At 41.3% G+C, this 25,606-nt stretch overlaps 2 protein-coding genes and 1 long non-coding RNA gene across 4 annotated transcripts in view; 1 reads left to right on the top strand and 2 right to left on the bottom strand.

Moving 5' to 3' along the window:
* The window catches only part of POLR2B (RNA polymerase II subunit B), a 42,068-nt gene extending 30,725 nt beyond the window's left edge, over positions 1–11,343 (bottom strand). The window contains exons 1-3 of the mRNA XM_047090853.1: positions 11,005–11,343; positions 4,403–4,475; positions 2,166–2,316 (exon numbers count right to left, since the gene is read on the bottom strand). Coding sequence (XP_046946809.1) covers positions 2,166–2,316; positions 4,403–4,475; positions 11,005–11,023 — 243 coding nt within the window. The 5' untranslated portion in view covers positions 11,024–11,343. The remainder of the gene's footprint in view (positions 1–2,165; positions 2,317–4,402; positions 4,476–11,004) is intronic.
* Positions 11,344–11,748: 405 nt separating this feature from the next.
* On the top strand, positions 11,749–24,986 carry NOA1 (nitric oxide associated 1). Of its 2 annotated transcripts, XM_047090851.1 has the most exons (7): positions 11,764–12,925; positions 14,237–14,401; positions 15,703–15,908; positions 18,742–18,873; positions 20,035–20,151; positions 23,799–23,919; positions 24,672–24,986. In XM_047090851.1, exons 1-7 carry the CDS (start codon positions 11,779–11,781, stop codon positions 24,872–24,874), a joined length of 2,091 nt encoding a protein of 696 aa, XP_046946807.1. In that variant the 5' UTR covers positions 11,764–11,778; the 3' UTR covers positions 24,875–24,986. The 2 variants fall into 2 exon arrangements, with proteins under 2 accessions (XP_046946808.1, XP_046946807.1); XM_047090852.1 differs by lacking the exon at positions 20,035–20,151 and having other exon boundaries at positions 11,749–12,925.
* LOC124520176 (uncharacterized) lies at positions 23,148–23,821 on the bottom strand. The gene is made up of 2 exons (XR_006964273.1): positions 23,591–23,821; positions 23,148–23,290 (listed from the first exon to the last, which is right to left on the bottom strand). It is a non-coding gene; the product is annotated as an uncharacterized LOC124520176 (long non-coding RNA).
* Positions 24,987–25,606: the final 620 nt, after the last annotated feature.

Raw genomic sequence — 25,606 nt, 5'->3', positions numbered from 1 at the left:
GATTCCCAACCTGGAGTAAAGGGCAAAGAGAACTGGTGGTGATCATGAACCAGAGAGAACCCTCCCCTCTGCTCCTTATTTCTACCATTATCCTAATCTAGAACATTATTATCTTAAACCTACGCTACTCAAAGATTTCTACCTGTCTTCAGCCTCTTCCCACTACCACTAAACACCATTTCCAAAGTAACCTTTCTAAAATAATGCTTTATGCAAATACCGTGACAATCTTTCAATAATTTCCAATGACATCCAAAGCCTGACAATCTCGTTCTATTTTATCTTCTACTAACACCTATCAAAAACAGATCAAGCCACTAAAACAAAATAGATCAAGCCAAAAATCATATACTGACTGCTGTGGTCATTCTATCCCAAAGCCAAATAACACCAAGTTTATTTTCTTGCTGAAGCCCCTAAGTATCTTTTTTCTCTACTAAGACAAGTCCTACCCTGCCGTCACAGTCAGCTTAATTTCAGCTTAATTTCAACTTAATTTCCACTGAGTTCTGATACCCTTCAGAAATCTCCTCCTCCAGGGGTGCCTAGGTGATGCAGTTGGTTAAGCAGCTGACTTCAGCTCAGGTTATGATCTCACCGTCTGTGAGTTCGAGCCCCACATTGGGCTCTGTGCTGACAGCTCAGAGCCTGGAGCCTACTTCAGATTCTGTGTCTCCCTCTCTCTCTGCTCCTCCCCTGCTTGTGCTCTATCTCTCTCTGTCTCTCAAAAATAAATAAATGTTAAAAAAAAAAAAAAAAGAAATCTCTTCCTCCAATAGACCTCAATGGTACTGGCACTCTGAATCTGTTATGTTTATTGTTATCTCTCGTTTTGCAAATGCCAAGAAGAGAAAATGCCGTAAGTATTAAAAAAAAAAAAATGTATACCCATTTTTCCAGTACAGTGCCAAAAGAGTCAATTATTTTTGTTCTTAACAGCAAGTCTATGCAGTGTCTCCAGTTAGAATGAGAAGAACAGATCAACCCTCAGAAGCTTAACTACAGAGGGGTTCCTGGGTGGCTCAGTCAGTTGAATGTCTGACTTCAACACAGGTCATGATCTCACAGTCCATGAGTTCAAGCCCTGCATCAGGCTCTGTTCAGACAGCTCGGAGACTGAATCCTGCTTCAGATCCTGTGTCTCCCTCTCTCTCTGCCCCTCTCCTGCTAGTGCTTTGTCTCACTCTCTCAAAAATAAAATAAAAAACATAAAAAAAAAAAAAAAAAAAAGCTTAGTTAGCTACAGAAAAGAAAGACTGAACTGGTTAGATATAAAAGAAGGACTGAACTGGGGCTCTCCCTGACTCACTTTGTTTTTCAGTTTCCCCATTGCTCTCAAAGCCCACAATGCTACCTCTCTTCTCAAAAACTAGGGACAGCCATTATTTTGGACTACATACTTCTTCACAATCACTCATGTAAAACCAGATTATAAAATCAGACTCTTCCTATGATTTTAACAATGCTAAAAACACACATATGTGTAAACAAAGACTCTAGGAAACTTAGAAAAACTAAAACAGCTGGTATGTTTGGGTCATTTCCCTTTATAATCTCTTATATAATTATAATAATGTGTTTCTTAAAAAAAAAATAAAGAGGGGTGCCAGGTGGCACAGCTGATTAAGCGTCTGTCTCTTGATTTTGGCTCAGGTCATGATCTCATGGTTCCTGAAATCGAGAACTGAGTCAGGCTCAGCGCTGACAGCCGGGAGCATGCTTGGAATTCTCTCTACCCCTCTCTCTCTCTGCCCCTCCCCCACTCGTGTGCGCTCACACTCTCTCAAAATAAATACACTTTAAAAAATAATAATAAAAAGGTGAAAAGTCCTTCAAATACATTTTATGATTCCTTACTGTAAAAGAAAAAAGAGGGGCTTAACTATTTGTGGCTTGTTTCTCTTGGTAATTCATTATATTTCTAAGTCCCCTCTCCCCAGTTATTAAATCTCTACTATCTGAATAAAGATTAGTTTTGGACTACTTGCAAAATGCATCTCTCCATTAGGAAGAATAAATCAAGAGCTTCTTAAAAATGCTGTAAGTACCCTGCTAAAAACACCTACCATTTTTTTTAAACCTTTAGGCCAGCTGACAGAAGGACTGAAATTTCAAATCAATACTTTTCTTTTACATATGTTACTTTATTAGAATAACCATCTTACCGGTTCTTCAACTTCTCCACTAGCATGCTGAGCTTCAGCTTGTAGGTCTATAGGTGGGGCATCTTCCACAATTCTTTGAACAGACATCTGAATAAACTCATCAAAAGAATCCAGCTGCTGTCTGACCAAGCCTTTCTCATCAAAATAGGAACTGGGAAAATATTTGGGTTTAAAACCAGTTATAACTCAGTGACATTTTCTAGCATACTTCCTCATTTTCATTATAATTAAATCCAACAAATAATCATTAAATACCAACCACCTTATGTCCATCATTATACCAGATACTATGAGGTATCCAAAAAAGGGATGAGACTAGGAACACTTTCTTTGTAGAACTTATTAAGTTTAGGAAAACAAGACTTATGGGTAAAATAATTAAACCATAATATAAGAACTATAAGGAGACCCTAATTATAAATGTCTTTAAAGGGCACCTGGGTGACTTAATATTAAGTGTCTGACCCTTGATTTCAGCCCAGGTCATGATTTCACAGTTGTGAGATCAAGCCCTATGTCCAGCTCCACACTGGACATGCAGCCTGCTTCAGATTCTCTCCCTCTCCCTGTGCACACTCACAGAGTATCTACCTATTTTTTCTTAGCAAGATGCCTCTTGGTGTTTTAATACTCAAATATCACAGAAGATACCAATATCTCAGTACAAAGTTTTTATAGCCATGTTTAATTGTAAAAATATACACTTATATCCCCAAATCTCAATACATTTTTAACAAAACAAGGTTCAGGGCACCTGGGTGGTTCAGTTGGTTAAGCGTCTGACTTTGGCTCAGGTCATGATCTCACAGTTCATGAGTTCAAGCCCCACATCAGACTCTATGCTGACAGCTCAGAGCCTGGAGCCTGCTTCAGATTCTGTGCCTCCCTCTCTCTCTGCCCCTCCTCCACTCACATCCTGACTCTGTCTCTCTCTCTCTCAAAAATAAATATTAAAAGAAAAAAAAAAGTTACTTTTCTTGGGGTGCCTGGGTGGCTCGGTTGGTTAAGCATCTGACTTCAGCTCAGGTCATGTTGTGAGTTGGAGCCCTGCATCAGGCTTTCAGCTATCAGCAAAGAGGCTACTTCAGATCCTCTGATTCATTCTCTCTCTCCTGTCTCTCTCTCTCCAAAATAAACAAACACTAGGGGCATCTGGGTAGCTCAGTCTGTTAAATGTCCGACTCTTGGTTTTGGCTCAGGTCATGATCTCATGGTTCATAGTTCAAAGCCCCATATTGGCTCTGCACTGGCAGTGCAGAGCCTGCTTGGGATTCTCTCCCTCTCTTTCTGCCTCTCGCTCACTCTCTTTCAAAATAAATAAACTTCAATAAATAAACAAAAGAATAAACATTAAAAAATGAAAAGTTACTTTTCTTACCTATTGTTAAGGCTTCTGAGTTTTATTACATCTTAATTGCATTTAGAATTCGATGGAAATTTGGGTTAAAATACAACCTAACATAACTCTTTATCCATTTAAAATAATAAGAAAACTAAGGAATCAAATTAACACCAGAAATGGAAAAAATAGGCATCTCATGCCTCCTGATGGACTGCAAAGAGAACATCACTGCTGCCAAATGTCATCATCTGAATCTAATTATAAGGAAACATCAGACAAACCCAAACTGAGGGGCATTCTAAAAAGTAACTGGCATTCCAAAATGCCAAAGTTAAAAAAAAAAAAAAAAAAAAGAGAGAGAAAGGCTTATGGACAGTTCTAAACTATAAGAGACAAAAAAACAAGTCATGAAAGCTAAACATAATATGTAATCCTAGGTTGGATCCAGGATCAGAAAAAAATTTATTTTGCTATAAACAACATTAGTGAGACAACCAGCAAAATTTGGATAAGATTTGTAGATTAAATTATTGTATTAGTATCAATTTCCTGATTTTGAGAACTTATATTATAAGTATGTAAAAGAATATGTTTAGGTCTGCAACAGACTCTCAAATGTCTCAGGGAAAAAATATGTAGAGAGAGGGAAAAAAACACAAAGCAACTGTATAAAGTTAACATCTAGGGAATCTAAGCGAAATGTATACATAAATTCTTCATGTAACTTTTTAAGTCTTAAAATACTTTAAAGGTTCAAGTTAAATACATAAATAGAGAAACCAGCTCTCATGGAGCATATACATATAAAACATCTAATTTTCAAGAACAGAATAAGCAGGAAATCCTTTTATAGTTTATTGTGCCTCTTAAGGCTTAGTTTAGTCTAAAAAGTTACCTGATTACAATCCAGCATGCTTCTTGCCACAAGTCTGGGGTGATTTCATCATCATCCTCATCATATTGCATATCTGCAAAAACCAAAAATATTGTATTCATGTGCATATCTCACTCCTATGGTTTGAAGTAGCAGAAACACATTTACTCTCTGCTAAATAAAAAACAATCCTTTTACCCTTCTTCAAAAATCTCAATTAATCGAGTTATTACTAACGTATAATATACATAGGTATACATCTACGTATACAAAGGTCTATGTCACATAGGTATTCTCCCAATATACAGAGGCTACAATTACAAAGGTTCAGTGTAAGTTGTGTGAATTTGTTTAATATTCCATCTTCTCCAGAAAGGCCATGTAATTCTCATGAATAGCTAACTGTAATAATAACTAGGAGCAAGCATGTAGTCCTCTAGTCAATAAGCTCCTCAGAGGGGCACCTGGGTGACCCAGTCAGTTAAGGCGTCTGACTCTTGATTTCCACTCAGGGCATGATCTCGTGGTCATGAGATCATTCCCCAAGTTGGGCTCAGTGCTGACAGCACAGAGCCTGCTTGGGATTCTCCTTCCCTCTCTCTCTGCCCACCCCCCACCCCTGCTCACATGCACTTGGGTACTCTCTCAAAATAAATAAACATTAAAAAAAAAATAAGCTCCTCAGAGACTGGAGGGACAGATTAGGGTAGGGGAGTAAAGCCAGAGAAGTATTCCAATAGCTGGGCAATACCTTAAGGTACAATGGTCTATTACAACAGCATTTCATACATGTAAAGGTGTGACAGACTGTATTTTCTGAAGATGGCCACAACTGTATCTTCCATTTCACATGCTCTTTTATAATGTCATCTTGATATGCCTATCATCAAGATACAGGGTCTATGTTTCCTCCCCTTAAATCTGAGGGGTTTTTGACAGTGCCAAAACTAAGATAATGCAACTAAAACCACACTACATGACTTTAAAAGCTATGTAAGAAAAGGCAACACAGCGCCACCCTGTTTGCTGAAACACATGCTTCTGGAGCTTTGAGTGTCCGTTAATTAAGCTCTACTACTCTAAGGCTTGTTTAATGTGAGAAAGCCCAAACCATACGGAGAGAACACTTATAGATGGTTTGGTCAGCAATCCTGGTCCTTGAGTCCTTCTAGAAACGTGAATAAACACTCTAGATCATACAGCCCACAACTGTCAACACTCAGCCTTTAAGTCTTTGCACTGAACCACTGACATCATGGAGCAAACATGTCATTCCTACTATGCTCTGTCCAAATTCCTGACCCACTGAATCCATGAACACACTAAATTAGTTTTCAAGCAGCCAAATTTTAGGTTATGCAGCAATAGTAATATGAACAATAGGACATTTGAAAAATCAGAGTGCACTGGTCCTCTGATATTAGGCTCATCTTCTTATGTAAGAAGGTAAATGGGGGTGCCTGGATGGTTCAGTCAGTTGAGCGTCCAACTTCAGCTCAGGTCATGATCTTGCAGTTTGAGTTCGAGGCCTGTGTCAGGTTCTGTGCTGACAGCTCAGAGCCTGGAGCCTGCTTTGGATGGATTCTGTGTGTGTCTTTCTCTCTGCCCCTCCCCAACTCACACTCTGTCTCTCTCTCCTTCAAAAACAAATAAAACATTAAAAAAATTTTTTAATTAGTATGAGAGGGACGCCTGGGTGGCTCAGTCTGGTTAAGTGTGACTCTTGATTTCAGTTCAGGTCATGATCTCATGGTACTCAGATCAAGCCCCCCCCCCACCCATCCTCACTGGGCATAGAGCCTGCTTAGGCTCTTTCTCTCTCACTCTCCCTCCCCCTCCCTCTGCCCCTCCCCCACCCACTCTCAAAAAAAAAAAAGTGCTGTATTTTTATATTCTGACTTTTACGCAGTCTGCAAAACTTAAGAATTTTCTATTTTAAAATTAACACACATGGGGCACCTGGGTGGCTCAGTTGGTTCAGTGTCTGATTTCAGCTCAGGTCATGATCTCACAGTCCATGAGTTCAAGCCCTGCATCAGGCTCTGTGCTGACAGCTCAGAGCCTGGAGCCTGCTTCGGATTCTGTGTATCCTTCTCTCTCTGCCCCTCCCCTGCTCATGCTGTCTCAAAAATAAATACATTAAAATTTTTTTTAATTAAAAAATAAAATAAAATTAACGCATATATTCAAAATAAATTATGTAATAAATGCTTCTTCAATGGACTGGACTGACCCCTATACATGGTGGGAGGGGTAAGACAAAGGTATCTAAAATAGTTCAGAGATACCCAGCTTTGATGAAAGATTAGAGGCTAACATCACAGCCACAGAGAAGCAAATAAAAAGGTGGGAAAGGGGGAGAAATAAGGAGGTCAGCTTTAGGTATACTTGTAGATCATTTATCCCTTTAAATACTTGTAGTAAACAACTGGATATAAATATAAAGCTCAAACAAGAGTTCTAAATTACAAACAGGTGATAATTATTAAGTGATAATAATAAGGTGATAATTGTATTAATATTACAAATAGGTGATAATTATTCCGGTAGAATATGGAAAGCTTATGTAGAGAAGACTGAAGGGGGGAAATTAAGGAATACCCCTATTAGAGTCATGTGAAAAGAAATGAATCCATGAATGAGACTCATTTACTCATTCACCTGCTCATCAAATATTTACTGAATGTATTTACTGTATCCCAGAGATATAGTAAATCTTCAGCTGTATCCTCAGATTATCACCTATGTGGGGGATACAAACAAGATGAACTCAATTAACAGGAAGAACAAAGTGATATGGACAGTCCTAACCAAGACCTAAGGAGGTTAGGGTAGACTTCCCAAAAGCTGAGCTGAGCAGCAATCTCACATAAGAACAAACAGGAGTAAACCAGGCAAAAGCAAAGGGGTGAGACAGGAGGGGTAGAGATAGTAATATTTCAAACAGAAAAAAATTTTCGTGAAAGACTCCAAAATGAAAGATATTCAAGGAATGAAAGAAGGCCAATGTAGCTGAAGGATGGAGTGTGAAGTTGGAGTGGTAAAAGAGACTGTTTTTTACCAATAGAACCATTCTAAGATTTTAACAAAGGTGTGGCTAGATCAGATTTCATTTCTGAAAGATCACTATGGCCACAGTATGGAGAGTGAATTGGAAAGGCAAGAAAACTGGAGCACCAAAACCATTTGAGAATCTGGAGAAGTAATCTAGGCAAGAGATGGTGGTGGCCTGAACTAGAAATTGTGGCAGAGTGAACAGAGAAATGGCCAGATTTGACATATTTAAGAGGCAGAACTCTCAGGGCTTGGTGGCTCATTAGATAAAGGGACAGAAGAGAGGAATCCAGAATGACGCCCAGGCTTCTGGCTTCAACAACAGAAGAGGGTAATACCACTCATGGAGATGGAGAACACAGGACAAAGCAGATTAGGAAGACAGATAAAGAAAATAGATGTTTGGGCAGTGACAAATTTGAGGAGCCTGGGGCACATCCAAGTGAATTTGTCCACTGGCACTAGATATCCAAAACATATGGACTGGAAATATAAATTCAAAGTCATCCACAAATAAATGGTAACTGAAGCCATGGAAAATAGATGAAATCCTCCAGAGAGAATATGAATAGTATAAGAGAATGAGAAGGAAAGTCAGATAGGTAGGAAGAATTGAGAGTTATGTGGCAGAAGGAAGGAGTGAGTTTCCAGGAGGATGTCAACAATGTTAAATACCACAACAGAGTTTAAGGTTTAAAATGTTTTTATTTTTATTTTATTTTTTTTTAACGTTTATTTATTTTTGAGACAGAGAGAGACGGGGCAGAGAGAGAGGGAGACACAGAATCTGAAACGGGCTCCAGGCTCTGAGCTGTCAGCACAGAGCCCGACGCGGGGCTTGAACTCACAGACGGCGAGATCATGACCTGAGCCGAAGTCGGACGCTTAACAGACTGAGCCACCCAGGCGCCCCCTTTATTTTTATTTTTGAGAGAGACAGAAATCCTAGGCAGGCTTCACGCTCAGCATAGAGCCCAATGCAAGGCTCAATTCCACAACCCTGGGATCACGACCTGAGCCAAAATCAAGAGTTGGACACTCCACCAACTGAACCACCCAGGCACCCTGGGTTTGGATAATGTTTAAAAAAAAAAATCCCTCTGATTTATCACTTGAGAAGTCACTGACATTCTAAGAGTTGTTTTAATGTAGTGGCTTGAGCACAATTAGATTATAACAGGTTGAGAATTTAAAAAATGGGAATTGGAAACTTTTTTTTTTAAGAAGACTAGCTGTGGGGGCGCCTGGGTGGCGCAGTCGGTTAAGCGTCCGGCTTCAGCCAGGTCACGATCTCGCGGTCCGGGAGTTCGAGCCCCGCGTCAGGCTCTGGGCTGATGGCTCAGAGCCTGGAGCCTGTTTCTGATTCTGTGTCTCCCTCTCTCTCTGCCCCTCCCCCGTTCATGCTCTGTCTCTCTCTGTCCCAAAAATAAATAAACGTTGAAAAAAAAAAAGAAGACTAGCTGTGAATGAAAGGAGAAAGGTCAAATATTAGAAGAAAAGTAAACAAAGAGTTTAAGGACAAACAGAAAAACAAACGTTTTCTTGAGATCAAGAGATCTAGTATTTCATATAGAAAAAGAAGCCAGGTGAAAAGGAGTGTCTAAAAACTGATGAAGGCATTATTTAATAAAGATATCAAAGGGCACAAGCAGAAATGGGATGTAGACTCAATGCTGGAGCAGAATTGATAAATGAAATATCTTTAACTCTCTTTCCACAAGATTATTATACATTGCTAATGAGAATATAAACTAGTACAATCACTATAGTGGTTACTTGGCACCAGCTAACAAAATGTTAAACATGTGTATTATTCAAGCTGACAATTCTGTATCTAGGAATTTCTCCGAACGACATACTTGCATTGGACAAAATGACAAGTGCAAGATAATTCACAACAGCACTACTTGAACCAGAAAAAGACCGGATATGACCCAAATACCCATCAATAAAACACTACTTACGGTATACCCAGACAAACCAGGAAGGTGTGAAAAAATCTGAGGGTGCTCATGAGAATATCCCATATATACAAAACATATATATAAAATATATGTATTTATTGAGCTATATATATCTCAAAAAATGCAGAAAAGTATGAGTGTTACCTTTTGTCTGTAAAAGGGTAGACAACAGAATCCCATTTATATTTGCTTTAGTATGCATAAAGCTCTCTGAAGAGAGAATCTAAGAACAGAGATTACCTACTGTGGAAGGGACTCACATTAGATCGTGGACAAGAGTTAAGACCTTACCCTTTAATATTTTTATATGTTCTACTTTGTGAGTGATGAGAATACATTATGCACCCAAAATGTCAAACTAAAAAAACTTCAAATTTTTTTCTGAGCTAGAAGAAATCTAATCTAAATTTAATTCTCTAATGAGAATACATTATGCACTCAAAATGTCAAACTAAAAAAACTTCAAATTTTTTTCTGAGCTAGAAGAAATCTAATTTCTAATCTAAGAAATCTAATAAAGATATTTATAAATTTGTAGACTCAAGATCTGAGACAGAGAAGTTTAAACAGTAGAGTTTATGCTCTTCTTTTTCTCCATGAAGTGGCTGCGGAAATAGAGAGAAACATGAGAGGTGGCCACAGGACTGGGAGTCGGAAAAAAAGTGAAGTCTGAAATAGAAGCTGTGAATAATGGAAGACTGAACTTTAAAAATACATGAGGGACACCTGGGTGGCTGGCTCAGTTAGTCGTAGGGCTCTGAGCAGGTCATGTCTCCCAGTCCGTGGATTCCAGCACCACGTGGGGCTCTGTGCTGACAACTCAGAGCCTGGAACCTGCTTGGGATTCTGTGTCTCCCTCTCTCTGCCCCTCCCGCGCTTGTGCTTTGTCTCTCTCCCTCTCAAATATAAACAAACATTAAAATCATAACAATACTAAAAATACATAATGAAAATACACTAGCTTTGACTAAGAATTCTACATGTGAAAAGAAAAAATACATATTGATCCCACTCAATAAAATACATAACACCTGAAAACTACCATCCTGTGGGAAGAAAAAATTTAAAGATCTTTTAGGACAATATACTTAGTCATTTGACAGTATGAAGGAATTCCAAAAGAGACCAACCCCTCCTCACCTCCCCGACCCTCCATACACGCTATATTCTTTGACCCTGCTGTATTTCCTGACCTAGCACAATACTTGGCACAGGCTGACACTCAAAAATTCAACTATTCAATAAATCCACTGTGGCCCTGGGGGAAATCAAAAACGGAGTCCTTTGCTTCAAAGTACAAACAACGGAATTTGTCTTAACTGTTGTGCGCGCCATTTCAATATGGAAAAGCGGCGTATCAGACTTACCCAGGAGCAGAAAGCGGAGAGAACAAGACTCACCTGACCAGGGACATTAATGCTACGTTCCCTGCACCCTCTATCTTTCATAATCCCAGCTTTGTACCCGGCCTGGGGAATTTTGGGGGGCATGACCGGGAATACTTAAGCGGCTATTGGGAGGAGGCCGCAAATTCTCAATTAATTCAGCTCCCCACTTTTCCCTCCTTAGATGGGTCGCCTCGGAGTGTTCTGAGTAGATACCTACCCTCGTCCGCGTCATACATATTGGCAAAGGGTTTCCAAGTTCCTAACTCTAGAAATCCGAAAAAAACGAGCGGCGGCCGCCGGCGCCCGAGCGTGAGGCGAAGTAATTTCCGTCTCCGGCGTTCCCAGAATGCTCTCCTTTTCAGGCCAGAGGCCACCCACAAAGAAGCCAACGTAAGATCTGCGCCTGCGCAAGTGGTAGGCCGAGCCTAGGTAAGGGTTAGAATTGCGCACGCGCAAATCGTGGGCCATAGCCTCCTCTGGCTGATTGCGAGAAAGGCTCTCACAGTCGGCGCATGCCAATTAAAGTTTATTTTTCTATATCCTTGCACGATGACACCTGAAAAAAAAGAAACAAAAAGATGTATTGATAAAAGGCTTTAATTGGGACCATGAGTATGCGGCATTCGATTTTTCTTTGCAGTTTTAAGGACCAAAAAACAAGTTTTTAAAAACGTGATTCATTAAAAGGTTGCGCCAGCGGTGGCGCATAGAATAAGCCCGATAGTAAAACCCACGCTAGCCTCCTGCCCACCCAGCTCAGCTTAGGTCGCCGGTGCTTTTGCCGCAGCTTTGAATGGGTTTCCAGGCCTCAGATCCTTCATCTCAAGAACCCACAGGAATAGAAACGAAAGGAAGAGACGAAATGTGTCGGACAAACAACAGCCCTCAGCTAGTCCAGGGTTTACGTCTCGAATTTAACACGCACCTCGGACCTCAGTGCGCCTGCGCGCGCGTGACTCCACCCTCGCCCTTACCCGTGGCGGTGTTCCCCATGCTGCCTGCTCGCCTGGCTTGCAGGCGGCTGTGGCCCTTCTTACGGGGATCTGCTCCCACGGTAGCGCGCCATGGCACTCAAGAGCAGCTTCTCGAGAGATGTGTGGCTGCCTCTTCCTCCCAGCACCCATCAAACCTGGGACGTAGGCTTTCTCGTGGCTCAACGGCAACTAGGGATTACGAAGGAAGAACTGACATGGAGGAGCATTTTTTGTTCCCCGAGTACGTCTCGGAGCCCGAGCCCGCACCGACCCTCGAAGAGCAACTGCGAGAGCTGCAACAGCGGCAAGAGGAGGAGGAGCTACAGAAACAGCAGCGGCGGGAAGAGCGGCGGCGGCAAAAGCTACGGGACAGGAGTCGACAACACCCGGTCGTGGGACACCCGGACCCGACGGTGCCACCCAGCGGCCTGAACTGCTCGGGCTGCGGAGCGGAGCTGCACTGCCAGGATCCCGGCGTGCCCGGCTACCTCCCCAGCGAGAAGTTCCTCAGCGCAGCGGCGCAGACAGACGGCGGGCTGGCGCGGACCGTGTGCCAGCGTTGCTGGCTCCTAGTGCACCACCGGCGCGCTCTGCGCGTACAGATGAACCGCGAGCAGTATTTAGAGCTGGTGAGCGCAGCGCTGCGACGGCCGGGGCCCGCCCTGGTGCTTTACATGGTGGACCTTCTGGATCTGCCTGACCCCCTGCTGCCGGAGCTGCCCGCGCTGGTGGGCCCCAAGCAACTGATCGTGCTGGGGAACAAGGTGGACCTGCTGCCCCAGGACGCGCCCGGCTACCTGCAGCGGCTCCGGGAGCGACTGTGGGACGACTGTACCCGCGCAGGGCTCCTTCAGCTGTCTAGCCACCGAGGGCTACAGCACGCTGGGGAGGACGGGCCGCGAGACGAGAAGGAGAATTCGAAGCCTTCTGCCAGGGTCCGTACGGTGCTCAAGGACGTGAGGCTAATTAGCGCCAAGACTGGCTACGGAATCGAAGAATTGATCTCAGTGCTTCAGCGTTCCTGGCGTTACCGCGGCGACGTCTACCTGGTTGGCGCCACCAACGCTGGGAAGTCCACTCTCTTCAACACGCTCCTAGAATCTGATTACTGCATCGCCAAGGGCGCTGAAGCTATCGACAGAGCCACCATCTCCTCTTGGCCTGGTGAGCCTTAGGAGGCCCGTCCCCTTCCTTTTGTGAGATGCTGAGAGTCTTATCGCGGCCACCTAGTATATCCTTCCTTAATGTCCACCAAGGGCTGTCTGGAGTCTTCCCTTTAAAAATTCTCTCCCTACTTTGGTCACACCTCTCTTTTGTGTCAGCCTAGTGCTTGGAAACTTATATGTTAGAGTAATTTTCTCATGGAACACTTCTATGTTCCAGTCACTGTGCTAGGCACTGTAGATGAACCGGGGAACAAAGCAAGAGTTCCTGCTCTCTTGGAAGTTTCTCCGGTAGCTTTACTTATTTGTATGTTTCTCTGGAAAGTCCTTCGTTTACTTTTTTTTTCCTTCTTTTACTTTCTAAAGCTCACTCCACCCTCTCAGTCTTATTCTCCATACCTTAAGTTTATTCATAAGATCAGTATACTATACACATTTAACATTTGAATAATTCACTAATGCTATAAGATGTGACTCTGAGAGAAAAAGTCAACTTTGTGGTTTCGGTTTTTGTTTGTCTTTTTAATTTTATTTTTAAGTAATCTTTACATTCAGTGTGGGACTCGAACTCACAACCCTGAGATCAAGAGTCGCAGGCTCCACTGACTGAGCCAGCCAGGCACCCCTCAAGTTTGTGGTTTTAAGAAACTTCTGTAGGGGTGCCTGGGTGGCTCAGTCGGTTAAGCGCCCAGTTTCAGCTCAGGTCATGATCTCGCAGTCGGTGAGTTCGAGCCCCGCGTCGGGCTCTGTGCTGACAGCTCAGAGCCTGGAGCCTGCTTCCGATTCTGTGTCTCCCTCTCTGACCCTCCCCCGTTCATGCTCTGTCTCTGTCTCAAAAATAAATAAACATTAAAAAAAAATTAAAAAGGAAAAAAGAAACTTCTGTAATTGCAAAACAGGTCCTTTTGTGACCCTGTTTGTATTTAACAGTTGGCAAAACTGCCTCATTGTTCCTTTGAAACCAGTGTTTAGCTTTGATGGGCCATATTTCTCTGTCCAGGACTTTAGTTAAATTATACACAGAAGTGCTCTTATACTTGATGATAGTACAGTGAAAATGAAAAGAAGGGAAAAAAAAGCAGGTCTGCAGATTTGAGATTCAAATCCAGGTTGAGCCTTTGAGCCAATCTCTGAGCCTATTTCCTCATCTGTAAAAGTAAGAATTATTTTGTAGAGGGTTGTCACGAAGGTTCCGTGAAGTAAATCACTGTACCCAAGACAAGGTAGCTCCTCAAAAATGTAGGTTTTTCTCCCCTTATTCTCTCTTCTTTTATAATGTTTATAACAACATATTTATTCTTTGGTATTTCAGGTACTACATTAAACCTTCTGAAGTTTCCTATTTGCAACCCAACACCTTACAGGATGTTTGAAAGGCAAAAAAGGCTTAAAAAAGATGCAACTAAAGCTGAAGAAGATCTTAGTCAGCAAGAGCAACATCAACTTAATCTTTTGAAAAAGCACGGTTATGTAGTAGGTAAGCATCTTCTTTAGAAAACTCTTGCCGGGGGCGCCTGGGTGGCTCGGTCAGTTAAGCGTCCGACTTCGGCTCAGGTCATGATCTCACGGTCTGTGAGTTCGAGCCCCGCGTCGGGCTCTGTGCTGACAGCTCAGAGCCTGGAGCCTGTTTCAGATTCTGTGTCTCCCTCTCTCTGACCATCCCCCGTTCATGCTCTGTCTCTCTCTGTCTCAAAAATAAATAAACGTTAAAAAAAAAAATTAAAAAAAAAAAAGAAAACTCTTGTCGGGGCTATGCTAAAAATTTTTGTGGAGCAACATGGAATACAGCTGTCTGGGGCTAGCCAGTTTTTGTGGCTACTGGGAAGAGACTACTTTCCCAGTTCTGGAACAAAGAGGCCTCTTTAGAGGCAAAGCTACTATTTGGAAACCCAGAGTTCACTGTGCTGATACTTGGAGAAATCCAGGGAAGGAAACTTGCAGTAACTGCCCACCCACCACTGTCAGCAGTAGAAGCATTTTCACTAAGAAACAGCACCCTCTCCTTGCAGACCACCAGCACAGGTTGTTGACTGCATGCAGCAGCTTTAAATTAGATTGTCCCTCCTTGGGGCTCCTGGGTGGCTCAATCGGTTAAGGGACCAATTTCGGCTCAGGGCATGATCTCACAGTTTGTGAGTTCGAGCCCCGCTTCAGGCTGTGTGCTGACAGCTCAGAGCCTAGAGCCTGGAGCCTGTTTCAGATTCTGTGTCTCCCTCTCTGTCTGCCCCTCCCCCTCTCATGCTCTGTCTCTCTCAAAAATAAACAAAAAAATAGATTGTCCCTCCTTTACTAAAAATATTTTGATTTGGGGCTCCTGGGTGGCTCAATCGGTTGAGCGTCCGACTTCAGCTCAGGTCATGATCTCACAGTCCGTGAGTTCGAGCCCCGCATCAGGCTCTGTGCTGACAGCTCAGAGCCTGGAGCCTGTTTCAGATTCTGTGTCTCCCTCTCTCTCTGACCCTCTCCTGTTCATGCTCTGTCTCTGTCTCAAAAATAAAACGTTAAAAAAATTTTTTTTTCTTTTAAATATTTTGATTTGCAGCACTTTCCACCCATCCCCCCAACTGGTGTACACAGCTGGCCACATACTTGACCATTGCAAGAGTCTGACTCCCACTGCCTTTGAAAAGAGGGCAAGGGTATCATTGTAGTCTTGCTTCTGTACACCGTATTTAGTCTAAGTAACTTGTTTGAGGCAAGTAAGAAGAATAAGAATTATCTGTCTGGAGTCAAAACCTTCAAAGGAGTGACTAATAGCTTAACTATAACTTGTTCTAGGAAGAATTGGAAGAACATTCCTATATTCAGAAGAACAGAAGGATGAAGCTGCCTTTCAGTTTGATGCTGATTCCCTTGCCTTTGACATGGGAAATGAACCTGTTATGGTTGCAGATAAACCCACCAAACGAATAGAATTGACCCCACAAGATGTGAAAGATGCCCACTGGTTTCATGACACCCCTGGAATTACAAAAGAAAATTGTGTATGTATTTGTTGTCTTTTAGAAATACTTTCAATTGCACAAGTATTGTCTTAATTGTCAGAACACAGGAAAGGATGTATTCTTTCACTTCAGACTCACTTCTCGTTCCTTCCTAGAAGCAGTTCAGGGTGATCTATCTGCCATCAAGATGTGTATTCCATTTGGTAGGCTTCACTGCCAACATATTTGTGTTATTGTTGTTGTTACCTTAGTTATTAGGGAGACATTTATAAAATCCTAGATCTTGAGGTTGGAAGAAAGCGTAAATATCACTGCAGTCTAGCCACCTATTCTATGCTTGAATTCCCTCTAAAACTGTCCATCCAGCTCACACTAAAGTAAGGAGTGACTCACCACCAGCTGAAGCAGTGTCCCCTCATCTCCCAAGGTAACCCCATTTGGCCTTGACCTACTCTTTGGGTTGAGCTGAACAGTCTCCCTGTAACTTGTACCTATTGTTCTTCAAATGGACCTGTATGGACTAAATGCCTGTTACCCTTGCTAGACTTTGAACTACTTTAATGTGTAATGTCCTGTCTCTTCCTCACTCTACTGTTCACCTTCATTAGTTCTTCCAACAAAACATTGAACATTTACTGCACTGACATAATCCAGATAATTTGTCTGTTTCTTGCAGCTCTTCTCCCTGAGAGAATAGGCTTATCGTCTCTCTCTCTTGCCCTTATTACATCTTTTTTTTAATGTTTTATTTTTGAGAGCATGCAGGTGGGGGAGGGGCAGAGAGAACGACAGAGGACCTTAAGCAGGCTCTGCACTGACAGCAGTGAGCCTAATGTGGGGCTTGAACTCATGAACTGCAAGATCATGACCTGAGCTGAAGTCGGACACTCAACCAGACACTCAACTGACTGAACCACCCAGGTGCCTGCCCTTAATACATCTTTTTAATCCAATTGCAGGATTTCCTGGGCAACTTTGTTTTATCTCATTAAAGTTAGCCTATATTCCACACACTCATTAAATCTCACAACTTTTTACTCATTTGCAGTTTTGATAATCATCCAAGTCCTGGATTGACTGGTATGCATCCAGGATATAGCCTTACAACAGATCTATTAATCAGTTTCCTTTGAATCTGGTCACTGACCCAAGTTCCTGAATCGCCTAATTATGTCTATATGCCTGTGAAACAACGTTGGTGTCTTAGCTTCTTTTCCTTCTTTGCCTTATGTGGATCACTTAACAGTTTTGTTATCAGAATGATACTCTTATTTCGTGTCCCATGTCACAGAATCATATAGATTTTTTAACCTTTTTGCACTCCCACAGTAATTGCTTGTCACCTGTCTCTTCACAATCTAGAACTTCAGAGCAACTGGATTGCTTTCTGGTAATGTTCCAGCACTTTCACTTCACCAATGTATTCTTTAGGGATAGCAGTTTTTTCCATCATATATACCCTCTTGTCAAATAGAAAAGCAAGAATTTGCTAAATATTCTAGCCAGCAGAATGAGACCCTCAAATTTTTAGAACTAAAAGGTCTCTGGCAGTCTGCTTCTATGTCAGTTTATTGATACATTTATTAGATGCCTTAAACTAGTGTTTCCCAAACTGATTCAAGGTATTCTGTTTTGAAATAAAAGTATTAAAGGCTCTGGTAAAAAGTGTTAAAAGGTTTCTTTACTGCAGGTGGCTTTTAATGTGCTTTTTTCAAACAGAAATGCTGAGGAAAAGTACTTGCAGCCCCTTGTTATGTATTTTCTTGTGAGGCTCTCTAGGTTTCACATATTCTTTATTTCCTTATTTTTCTTAAACAAGTTCACAAAAGTTTTTTATCCATTTTTTTTTACCTTCTCTAATATTTCTCGTCAAAAAAAATTTTTTAAGTAATCGCTGCCCCCAACATGGCGCTCAAACTCACAACCCTGAGATCAAGAGTCACAGACTCCATTGACTGAGTCAGCCAGATGCCCCATAATATTGCTCTTTTTTAATCAGATTTTGATTCTTTAAATCTTACCAAAATCTTGTTCTTCTTGGCTTTCCTTTTCCATTTTCTCTAGTCTCTTTAGGAACTCTTCATCCTTAGAAGCCAGAGGATTCATTTTAAAAAGAAGAAGAAGAAGCAGCCAGAGGATTCATAACTTTTTCTCATTTTTTGCTGAGCATTTGGGGGAAATAAAATGACTAGAATGCAGAAAAAGGTTCTTCAGAACTCTTTACCTGCTCCTAGAATGAGGTGACCATTTTGCATTTAATGCATGCATACTTGCCACTGGGATATAAGTAGTATTTTGCCTTACCTTTAGCTGACCCCCTGCCCCCCAGAAGCCTTGATGGAGAGCATATATATGCCATCTTGGAACTGACTCATCAGTTGTTTTCAGTTCACACCAGTTTTGACATTTGAGGGATGCTGCTCACATAGAAAGTCTCATACTCCCATAAAGTTGTTTTGCCATTACTCAATATTAAGTTGTGAAGCAAGAGTAGAGCCATCCATAAATTGATTTAGACAGAATGAATATAGCAGTTTTATATGCAGCAAGTTCTGACATGTTTTGGTTTATTGTGAAGTCCGAAATATTTTTTTACCTAAGAGGTAAATCAAAATATATCATATCTTCAATAAAAGTAATGCTTGGGGCACCTGGGTGCATCAGTTGGATGAGCCTCCAGCTTTGGCTCAGGTCATGATCTCCCAGTTCAGGAATTCAAGCCCCACATTGGACTCGCTGCCATCAGCACAGAACCTGCTTCGGATCCTCTGCCTCGCTTCTTTGCCCCTCTCCTGTCTGCACTCTCAAAAATAAATAAACGTTTTTTTAAAAAGTAATAATTCTCTAAAAAAATCTACCCTTTGCTTTACAGGTTTTAAACCTTCTAACAGAAAAAGAAGTAAATATTGTTTTGCCAACACATTCCATTGTTCCAAGAACTTTTGTGCTTAAACCAGGAATGGTTCTATTTTTGGGTGCCATAGGCCGCATTGATTTTCTGCAGGTAAGAAAAGTCTGCACCATTAAAAAATGACCTACTGGGGCACCTGGGTGGCTCAGTCAGTTGAGCATCCAGCTTCAGCTCAGGTTGTGATCTCAAGATTTGTGGGTTCAGGCCCCACATGGGTCTTTTTGTGCTGACAGTGCGGAGCCTGCTTTGGATTCTCTCCCTCCCTCTTTCTGTCCCTCTTTCTCTGCCCCTCACCTGCTCGCACTTTCTATCTCAAAAATAAACATTAAAAAAATTTTACAAAAAAATGACTAGTTTAAGGATACAAATATGTGAACAAGACTGGCAAATGTTGATAACTAGATCATGACTGTTGAGGAGGTTGGTATGCTTTTTGTTTGTTTGAAAATGCCCATAATGAAAACTTGGGAAAAAGAAATGGGGAGGAAAAACAACTAGTAGGTCTCAGAAACTAGATCTTCATTAGGATATTAAATGCCCCAGACAACTTGGCATGGAGAAAAGTTACTGTACCTATCCTGTGGTATTGTTTCACATGGAAATCATAGGTCCAACCTTAGGTGTAGGGTTAATGTGCATTAAATAAATCCCACATTTCTTTTTTTGTTTTGCTTTAAAGATTTTCTTTTTAAAAAAATAAAGATTTTCTTTTTAAGTAATATTAATACCAAATGTGGGGCTCAAACTCACAATGCCCTGATCAAGAGTCACATGTTTCACCAACTGAGCCAGCCCTGCACCCCTGTCACACTCCTTTATATCCCATGAAATGTATACATTTATGTATGTACTTTTTTGTTTGGTATTCATTTACTTAGCATTATTCTGGGGATTTTAGAGTATTTATAGAACTGTTCCATATTTTCCCAAAGTGAGGAAAAAGGGAAATGAAATGTGGATGTATCCAACAACACTAAATGCAACTTGCAAGTTATTGCTATAGCATATTTCTTGGGTTTTGTGTTTCATTAAAACCCATAGAACATTAATAATTTAAACCTAGCTTTACACTGGGACAATTAGAACATTTACTTATATTTACTTATGTTTCCTTATAGATTACTTATACTTTATTTACATATCCATTTACTTATAAAAGGAGCTTGATTTTTTTTTTATTGATTGTACATTGTAATGTGCTGGTTTTGCAAGTTTTTCATTCTATAAAATAACTTCTTTTCTTCCTTTCTTAAGGGAAATCAGTCAGCTTGGTTTACGGTTGTGGCTTCCAGCCTCCTTCCTGTGCACATTACTTCCTTGGACAAGGCAGATACTATGTATAAGAAACATGCCGGTCATACATTACTCAAGGTGAGGGAACAAACTTTGAAGATTGCACGGTTAGGTTAACCTCCACTGTGACAGTCCCACAGCCCTGCTAACAAAGCCTTTCTTGGACATAACCATCTTTGTTATACAATCAGCTAGCTGTCTCCTCACCTGTTCTGGTTGAGGATTTTGGCTAGCAAGTAAAATGGGTTGTAGAAGAAAAGGATGTTGTTTGGACTGATCCTAGAATAGCTACAGACTTGTGTTTTCTCTAAACTACACTGACCAATACAATAGCCACAAGTGCCATTTAAATTTAAATTAATTAATTAAAAGTAAATAAACTTTAAAATTTAGTTCTTCAGTTGCACTAGCCACTTTTCAACTGCCCAGCAGTCACATCATCACCGAAAGTTTATTGGATAATGCTGAGGGAAGAGAAGTTACAGATGTTCTCACAACTGGGGGATGCTACTTGCGTCTAGTGGGTGGAGGCCAAGGATAATGCTGGACGTCCTGCAATGCACACAACAGATGCTCAAAACAAAATTCTCTGATCCAAAATGTCAGTAGTTGCATGGTTGAGAAGTCCTGGTCTGGGTGGAAAAGCTCTCCTCCCAGGTTCTTAATCCCAGTTACTTAGAGATTATGCTGCCTCTTTACTCCTGCCCTACCAGCTCCTTCCTTCCACCTGTAAGTATGTTACAGTTTCTCTCACCTTTTTTTTTAATCTTATTTTTAAAGTTTATTTGTTTTGAGAGACACAGCACAAGCCAGAGAGTGACAGAGAGAGGGGGAGAGAGAACACCAAGCAGGCTCTGCACTGTCAGTACAGAGCCCAGTGTGGGGCCCAGTCCCACAAACCATGAGATCATAACCTGAGCCAAAGTCAAGAGTTGGACACTCAACCAGCTGAGCCACCCAGGTGCATCCAGTTTCTCTCATCTTTAAAAAAGAAAAAAAAAGAAAAAAAGAAAGAAAGAAAACAAAACTTGGGGTGCCTGGCTGGCTCAGTCAGTTAAGCATCTGACTTTAGCTCAGGTCATGATCTCACAGTTTATGAGTTCAAGCCACACATCAGGCTCTCTGCTGTCAGCACAGAGCCTACTTCGGATCCTACGTCTCCCTCTCTCTTCCCCTCCCCTACTCATGCACTGCACACACGCTCTCTCAAAAATAAACATTAAAAAGAATTACAAAAACAAAAAATTCAGTATCCCTCAGTGTCCTGCTTATTTATTCCTTCTTTTTACTGTCAAGCTTGCTCCTGCTCCTCATGTCCATCCTCTGCAGTCCCCATTTGTCCCTTCCTGTATCATTGAAATTGTTCTTACAAAGTTCACCAAGTACTGAGTGGGAACTGTTTTCAGCTCTTTAATAATAAGACCTGACACAGACATTGGTAATGTATAATGTATAATATTTAGATTATTGGAGCCAGACTGGGTTTAAATGCTCGCTCTGTTCCACCACTTGACAAAGCTGTGTAACACTGTGTTGTACCTACATCACAAGGTTGTGGCGAGAACTAAGTTCCAGGGCACTGTTGTAACTGCTATGTGAGTGTTTGTGATGATGATGAAACACATCTACACAAATACCAGGTGCATCCAGCAAAGGTGGTTTAGTATTGATTAGTGCTTATGCAACTAAATGTAAGCCAGAACCCAAAATATACACTGCTTTCCAAAGAGGATAAAAGTAAACCTGACTTGAGAAATAAATGTTTCTTTCTATCTGTATTTCCTAAGAAAGCCAGACTGAAATTAAAACTCCATTGACAGGGGCACCTAGGTGGTGTCAGTTAAGTGTCCGATTAGGCTCTGGTCATGATCTCAGGGGTGGTGAGTTTGAGCCCTGTGTCAGGCTCCGTTCTGACAGCTCAGAGCCTAGAGCCTACTTTGGATTGTGTCTCCTTCTCTCTCTGCCCCTCCCCTGCTCACACTCTCTTTCTCTCTCTCAAAAATAAATAAACATTAAAAAATTTAAAAAAAAAACAAAAAACTCCATTGACATAACTGCCCTAAAGTTAATATTCCAGAGACCTGTAGGATGGGTGAATATATAAAGGCAATCAGCAATATAGATCTGTTGGTGTTTCTGCATTTAAAAGACTTTAGTTCTCTGGTTAAATTTGCTTCCTTTTTAGGTAAAACAATAATACATGAGTTCAAATACAGCTTGAAATTTCCAGGGAAGGAAACTTCTTAGTTTGTATAACATGGCTCTCCTAAAAATGAATTCTGTCGTTCTCTGCCCCTGTGCATCTGTATAGTTTTCAGAGTGGACATCACTGATGCTTTCCAAAGCAACTATCCCATTCTTCTCTGCCAGTAACGGAAACGTTCTGGGGGGTGCTCTGAGACTCATTCTTGCCTCCTGGTTTTCTTACTTACCTCCCAAATCCAAGTCAGCCCTCCCTTCTCATTATCACTGAATACAGCCTCCCAGTTCAAGCTGTAATCTGCTTTCATTAGGCTGTTTTTGAGATCCTGAGGTATTTTCTTAGCTTCCAGCTTTTATTGTCCTCCTCCCACCCCCACCCCAAATATACCTCTACAGCCACTAAAGCAGTGGCTTCTCATGCAGGATTGACTTTTGCCCCCAGGGGACATTTACAATTCTACACTTCTGCAGCCTCACAGCCTTCCCCTCTAGCCCCCATCAAAGCATTATTCAGCCCAAAATGTCAATAGTGCCAAGGTTAACAAACCCTGCACTACAGAGATCTTTCCAAAATACAAAGCAGATCACAGTATTCTTTTTTATTCTTATCTCTGTTCTTTTTCCTACTTCTAATTCCTTGGTAGTTCCACATTACTGAGAAGTCTAAACCAACAGCTTCATCACTGACACACACATATACACAGACTTAACATACCCTAGACAGTTCAACTACAGTTTCCTGAATTCATCATCCTTTGTCTTATGTACATGATGCTAATCCGGAATACTTTTCCACTGAGTAATTTCAACTTTATCTCAAGATACTCCTCAGATATTGCTGCTTCATCAAGGTTTTCCTTGACTAAAACATACTCATTACTTCTTCCTCCTCAACTGTAGTACTTGATAGATGCTTCCCATGACATTTCTTACCTTGTAATTTGTTTACATGTTATTTCCACCTTCTGATCTTCTTGGGCACAAGGACCATATTGTAACATCTATCTTTGTGTCCCTAGTGTTAAACAGAGAAAGATTTATTAATAAATAAGTTATTATCCAGTTACTTCCCATTCATGGACACATCTATAAACAGAAGCTAAACCTTACCCATTGCACATGTACCCTTCACTTGTAATGAGGCAGGGATTAATCTTTGAGGCCAGCCAGGCCTATGAGACCTAAGGTATATTGAAGGATGTTACTTTAATTGCCCAGTGTTACTCTGTGAAGCTTTATGGAGGGCTATAAAAACAGTGTAAACTAGTAAAATAAGATTCTGCTATTAGGAGGTTACCACTGGACACATACTCACATGCAGCTCTTACGTCCTGGGATCTGTAGGCTTTATCTCGTCACAGGGTTCCCATGCTTTTCATTTGAACTAGAAGTGATTTGGGGTTTTCAATAGCTGAGATTATTGATCCCTCTACATAACTAGTGTATCGGTGCTTTACTTAATATTAGAGTTATGGGCAGTTTAATTTGAACTTCCAAACATCTTCATTTTATTTCAATGGAAGGTTCCAATGGGTGGAGAAGAAAGAATGGCAGGATTTCCTCCTCTTGTTGGTGAAGACATTACATTAAATGAAGGACTTGGGGAATCTGAAGCAGTGGCTGACATCAAGTTTTCTTCTGCAGGTAATTGTACACCAAGCACTTTTTAAAAGGTGAATAGGGGCACCTCGGTGGCTCAGTCAGTTAAGCACCCAACTCTTGATCCCGGCTCAGGTCATGATCTCACAGTTTGTAAGATCCATCCCCACATGGAACTCTGCACTGATAGCACAGAGCCTGCTGGGGATTGTCTCTCTCCCTCTCTCTCTCTCTCTGTCTGCCTTGCTGATGCTCTCTGTCTCAAAATAAATAAATACACTTAAAAGGTGAATTAAGTGGCCTTACTGGTATTTTTATAGAAATGTGCATTTATCTGACATAAACTGAGGATTTTAAGAAATATACTAATTTAGAGGCACCAGTGGCTCCGTCGGTTATACGCCTGACTTTGACTCAGGTCATGATCTTCGACTCAGGTCATGATCTCACAGCTTCTGGGTTCAGGCCCCGCATCAGGTTCTCTACTGACAGCTCAGAGCCTGGAGCCTGCTTCGGATTCTGTGTCTCCCTTTCTCTCTGCCCCTCCTCCACTCACACTGTGTCTCTCTCTTAAACATTAAAAAAAAGAAGAAAAGAAATATACTAATTTATTCATTAAATGCAGCCTACTCTGAAAATAAATTTGTACCTTTTCATAAATGCATTGTATGCTTTCTTAAAAAATAAAGTGAAAGAGACCAGTAGCCTCCTTTGGTGCTCCATTTTGAGCTTGGGGTTGACATTTTTAATAAGATGGTTGCTAACACCATTTTGTGTTCTATCACATGCCTGCGTAGGTTGGGTTGCAGTAACACCTCAGTTTAAGGACAGACTGCATCTCCGAGGCTATACACCTCAAGGAACAGTTCTGACGGTCCGGCCCCCTCTCTTGCCATATATCGTTAACATCAAAGGCGAGCGCATCAAGAGAAGTGTGGCCTATAAGACCAAGAAGCCTCCTTCCCTTGTGTACAATCTGCAGAAGAAGAAAAACAGATAGAAATATGAAGTTGACCCTGTTCACACTGAAAATATTAACTATACTGGACATAACTACATATGTTAAATTGTATTAAATATAACTATAATAAAGCTTTCTTTGCTCCCTTTAAGCCACCAAGGACTGTGCCTGTTTGTACTGTATTGAGTTTGTAAATACAAGTTGTTTTTTTGTAGGGTGTGTATATGTATGTATTTGTCATCCAAATATACCTCAAAAGGAGTTCAGCTACATTCAAGTTTCTCTCACTATTTATTAAGACCAGATGTCGGGGCACCTGGCTGGCTCAGTCAGAGGAGCATGCAACTCTTGATCTCAGGGTCATAAGTTCGGACCCCACATGGGTGTAGAGATTACTAAAAAAAAAAAAACTTAAAAAAAAAAAGACCAGATGTCATTTCTTACTTGGAGTCTAGTTGAGAGAGCAACAAAGCAGTTGGCATATGAAAAAAATGGCAAAAAGAGGATTTCTCCAAAATAAATGGGCTCAAATAAGACAGGAATGAATGGGTGCCTCTGCTCCACATAGTCATCCAGGTATGCAGCTGGTGGAAGGCTCCATGGCTTCATTCCTAGGTCTAAGATGGTTGCTCACGTTGTCATCCCTTCCCAGCAAGTGGAAAGAGGAAAAGTGAGTGAAGAGCACAATTTCCCTATTTCGAGGAAAGGGGAAAGGTTACAAGTTGCACACATTTCATACTGTCTATTGATCAAGTTATATGGTCATTACCT

Source organism: Lynx rufus, unplaced genomic scaffold (genome assembly GCF_022079265.1).
Source record: "Lynx rufus isolate CCGP_SWC_20201006 ecotype Redwood Valley unplaced genomic scaffold, mLynRuf1.p SCAF_3, whole genome shotgun sequence".
In the NCBI taxonomy this organism is placed as follows: domain Eukaryota; kingdom Metazoa; phylum Chordata; class Mammalia; order Carnivora; family Felidae; genus Lynx; species Lynx rufus.
The sequence above is the reverse complement of the archived record's forward strand: the minus strand, read 5'-3'. Positions and strand labels throughout refer to the sequence as shown.

What these genes read in the sequence shown, in the direction of transcription:
- NOA1 (XM_047090851.1), top strand. Translation starts at nt 11,779, where the DNA reads ATGCTGCCTGCTCGCCTGGCTTGCAGGCGGCTGTGGCCCTTCTTACGG. An exon ending in AAAGCACGGTTATGTAGTAG is followed by an intron (nt 14,402 to 15,702) that starts GTAAGCATCTTC and finishes AACTTGTTCTAG; the next exon opens with GAAGAATTGGAAGAACATTC. An exon ending in CATCAAGTTTTCTTCTGCAG is followed by an intron (nt 23,920 to 24,671) that starts GTAATTGTACAC and finishes ATGCCTGCGTAG; the next exon opens with GTTGGGTTGCAGTAACACCT.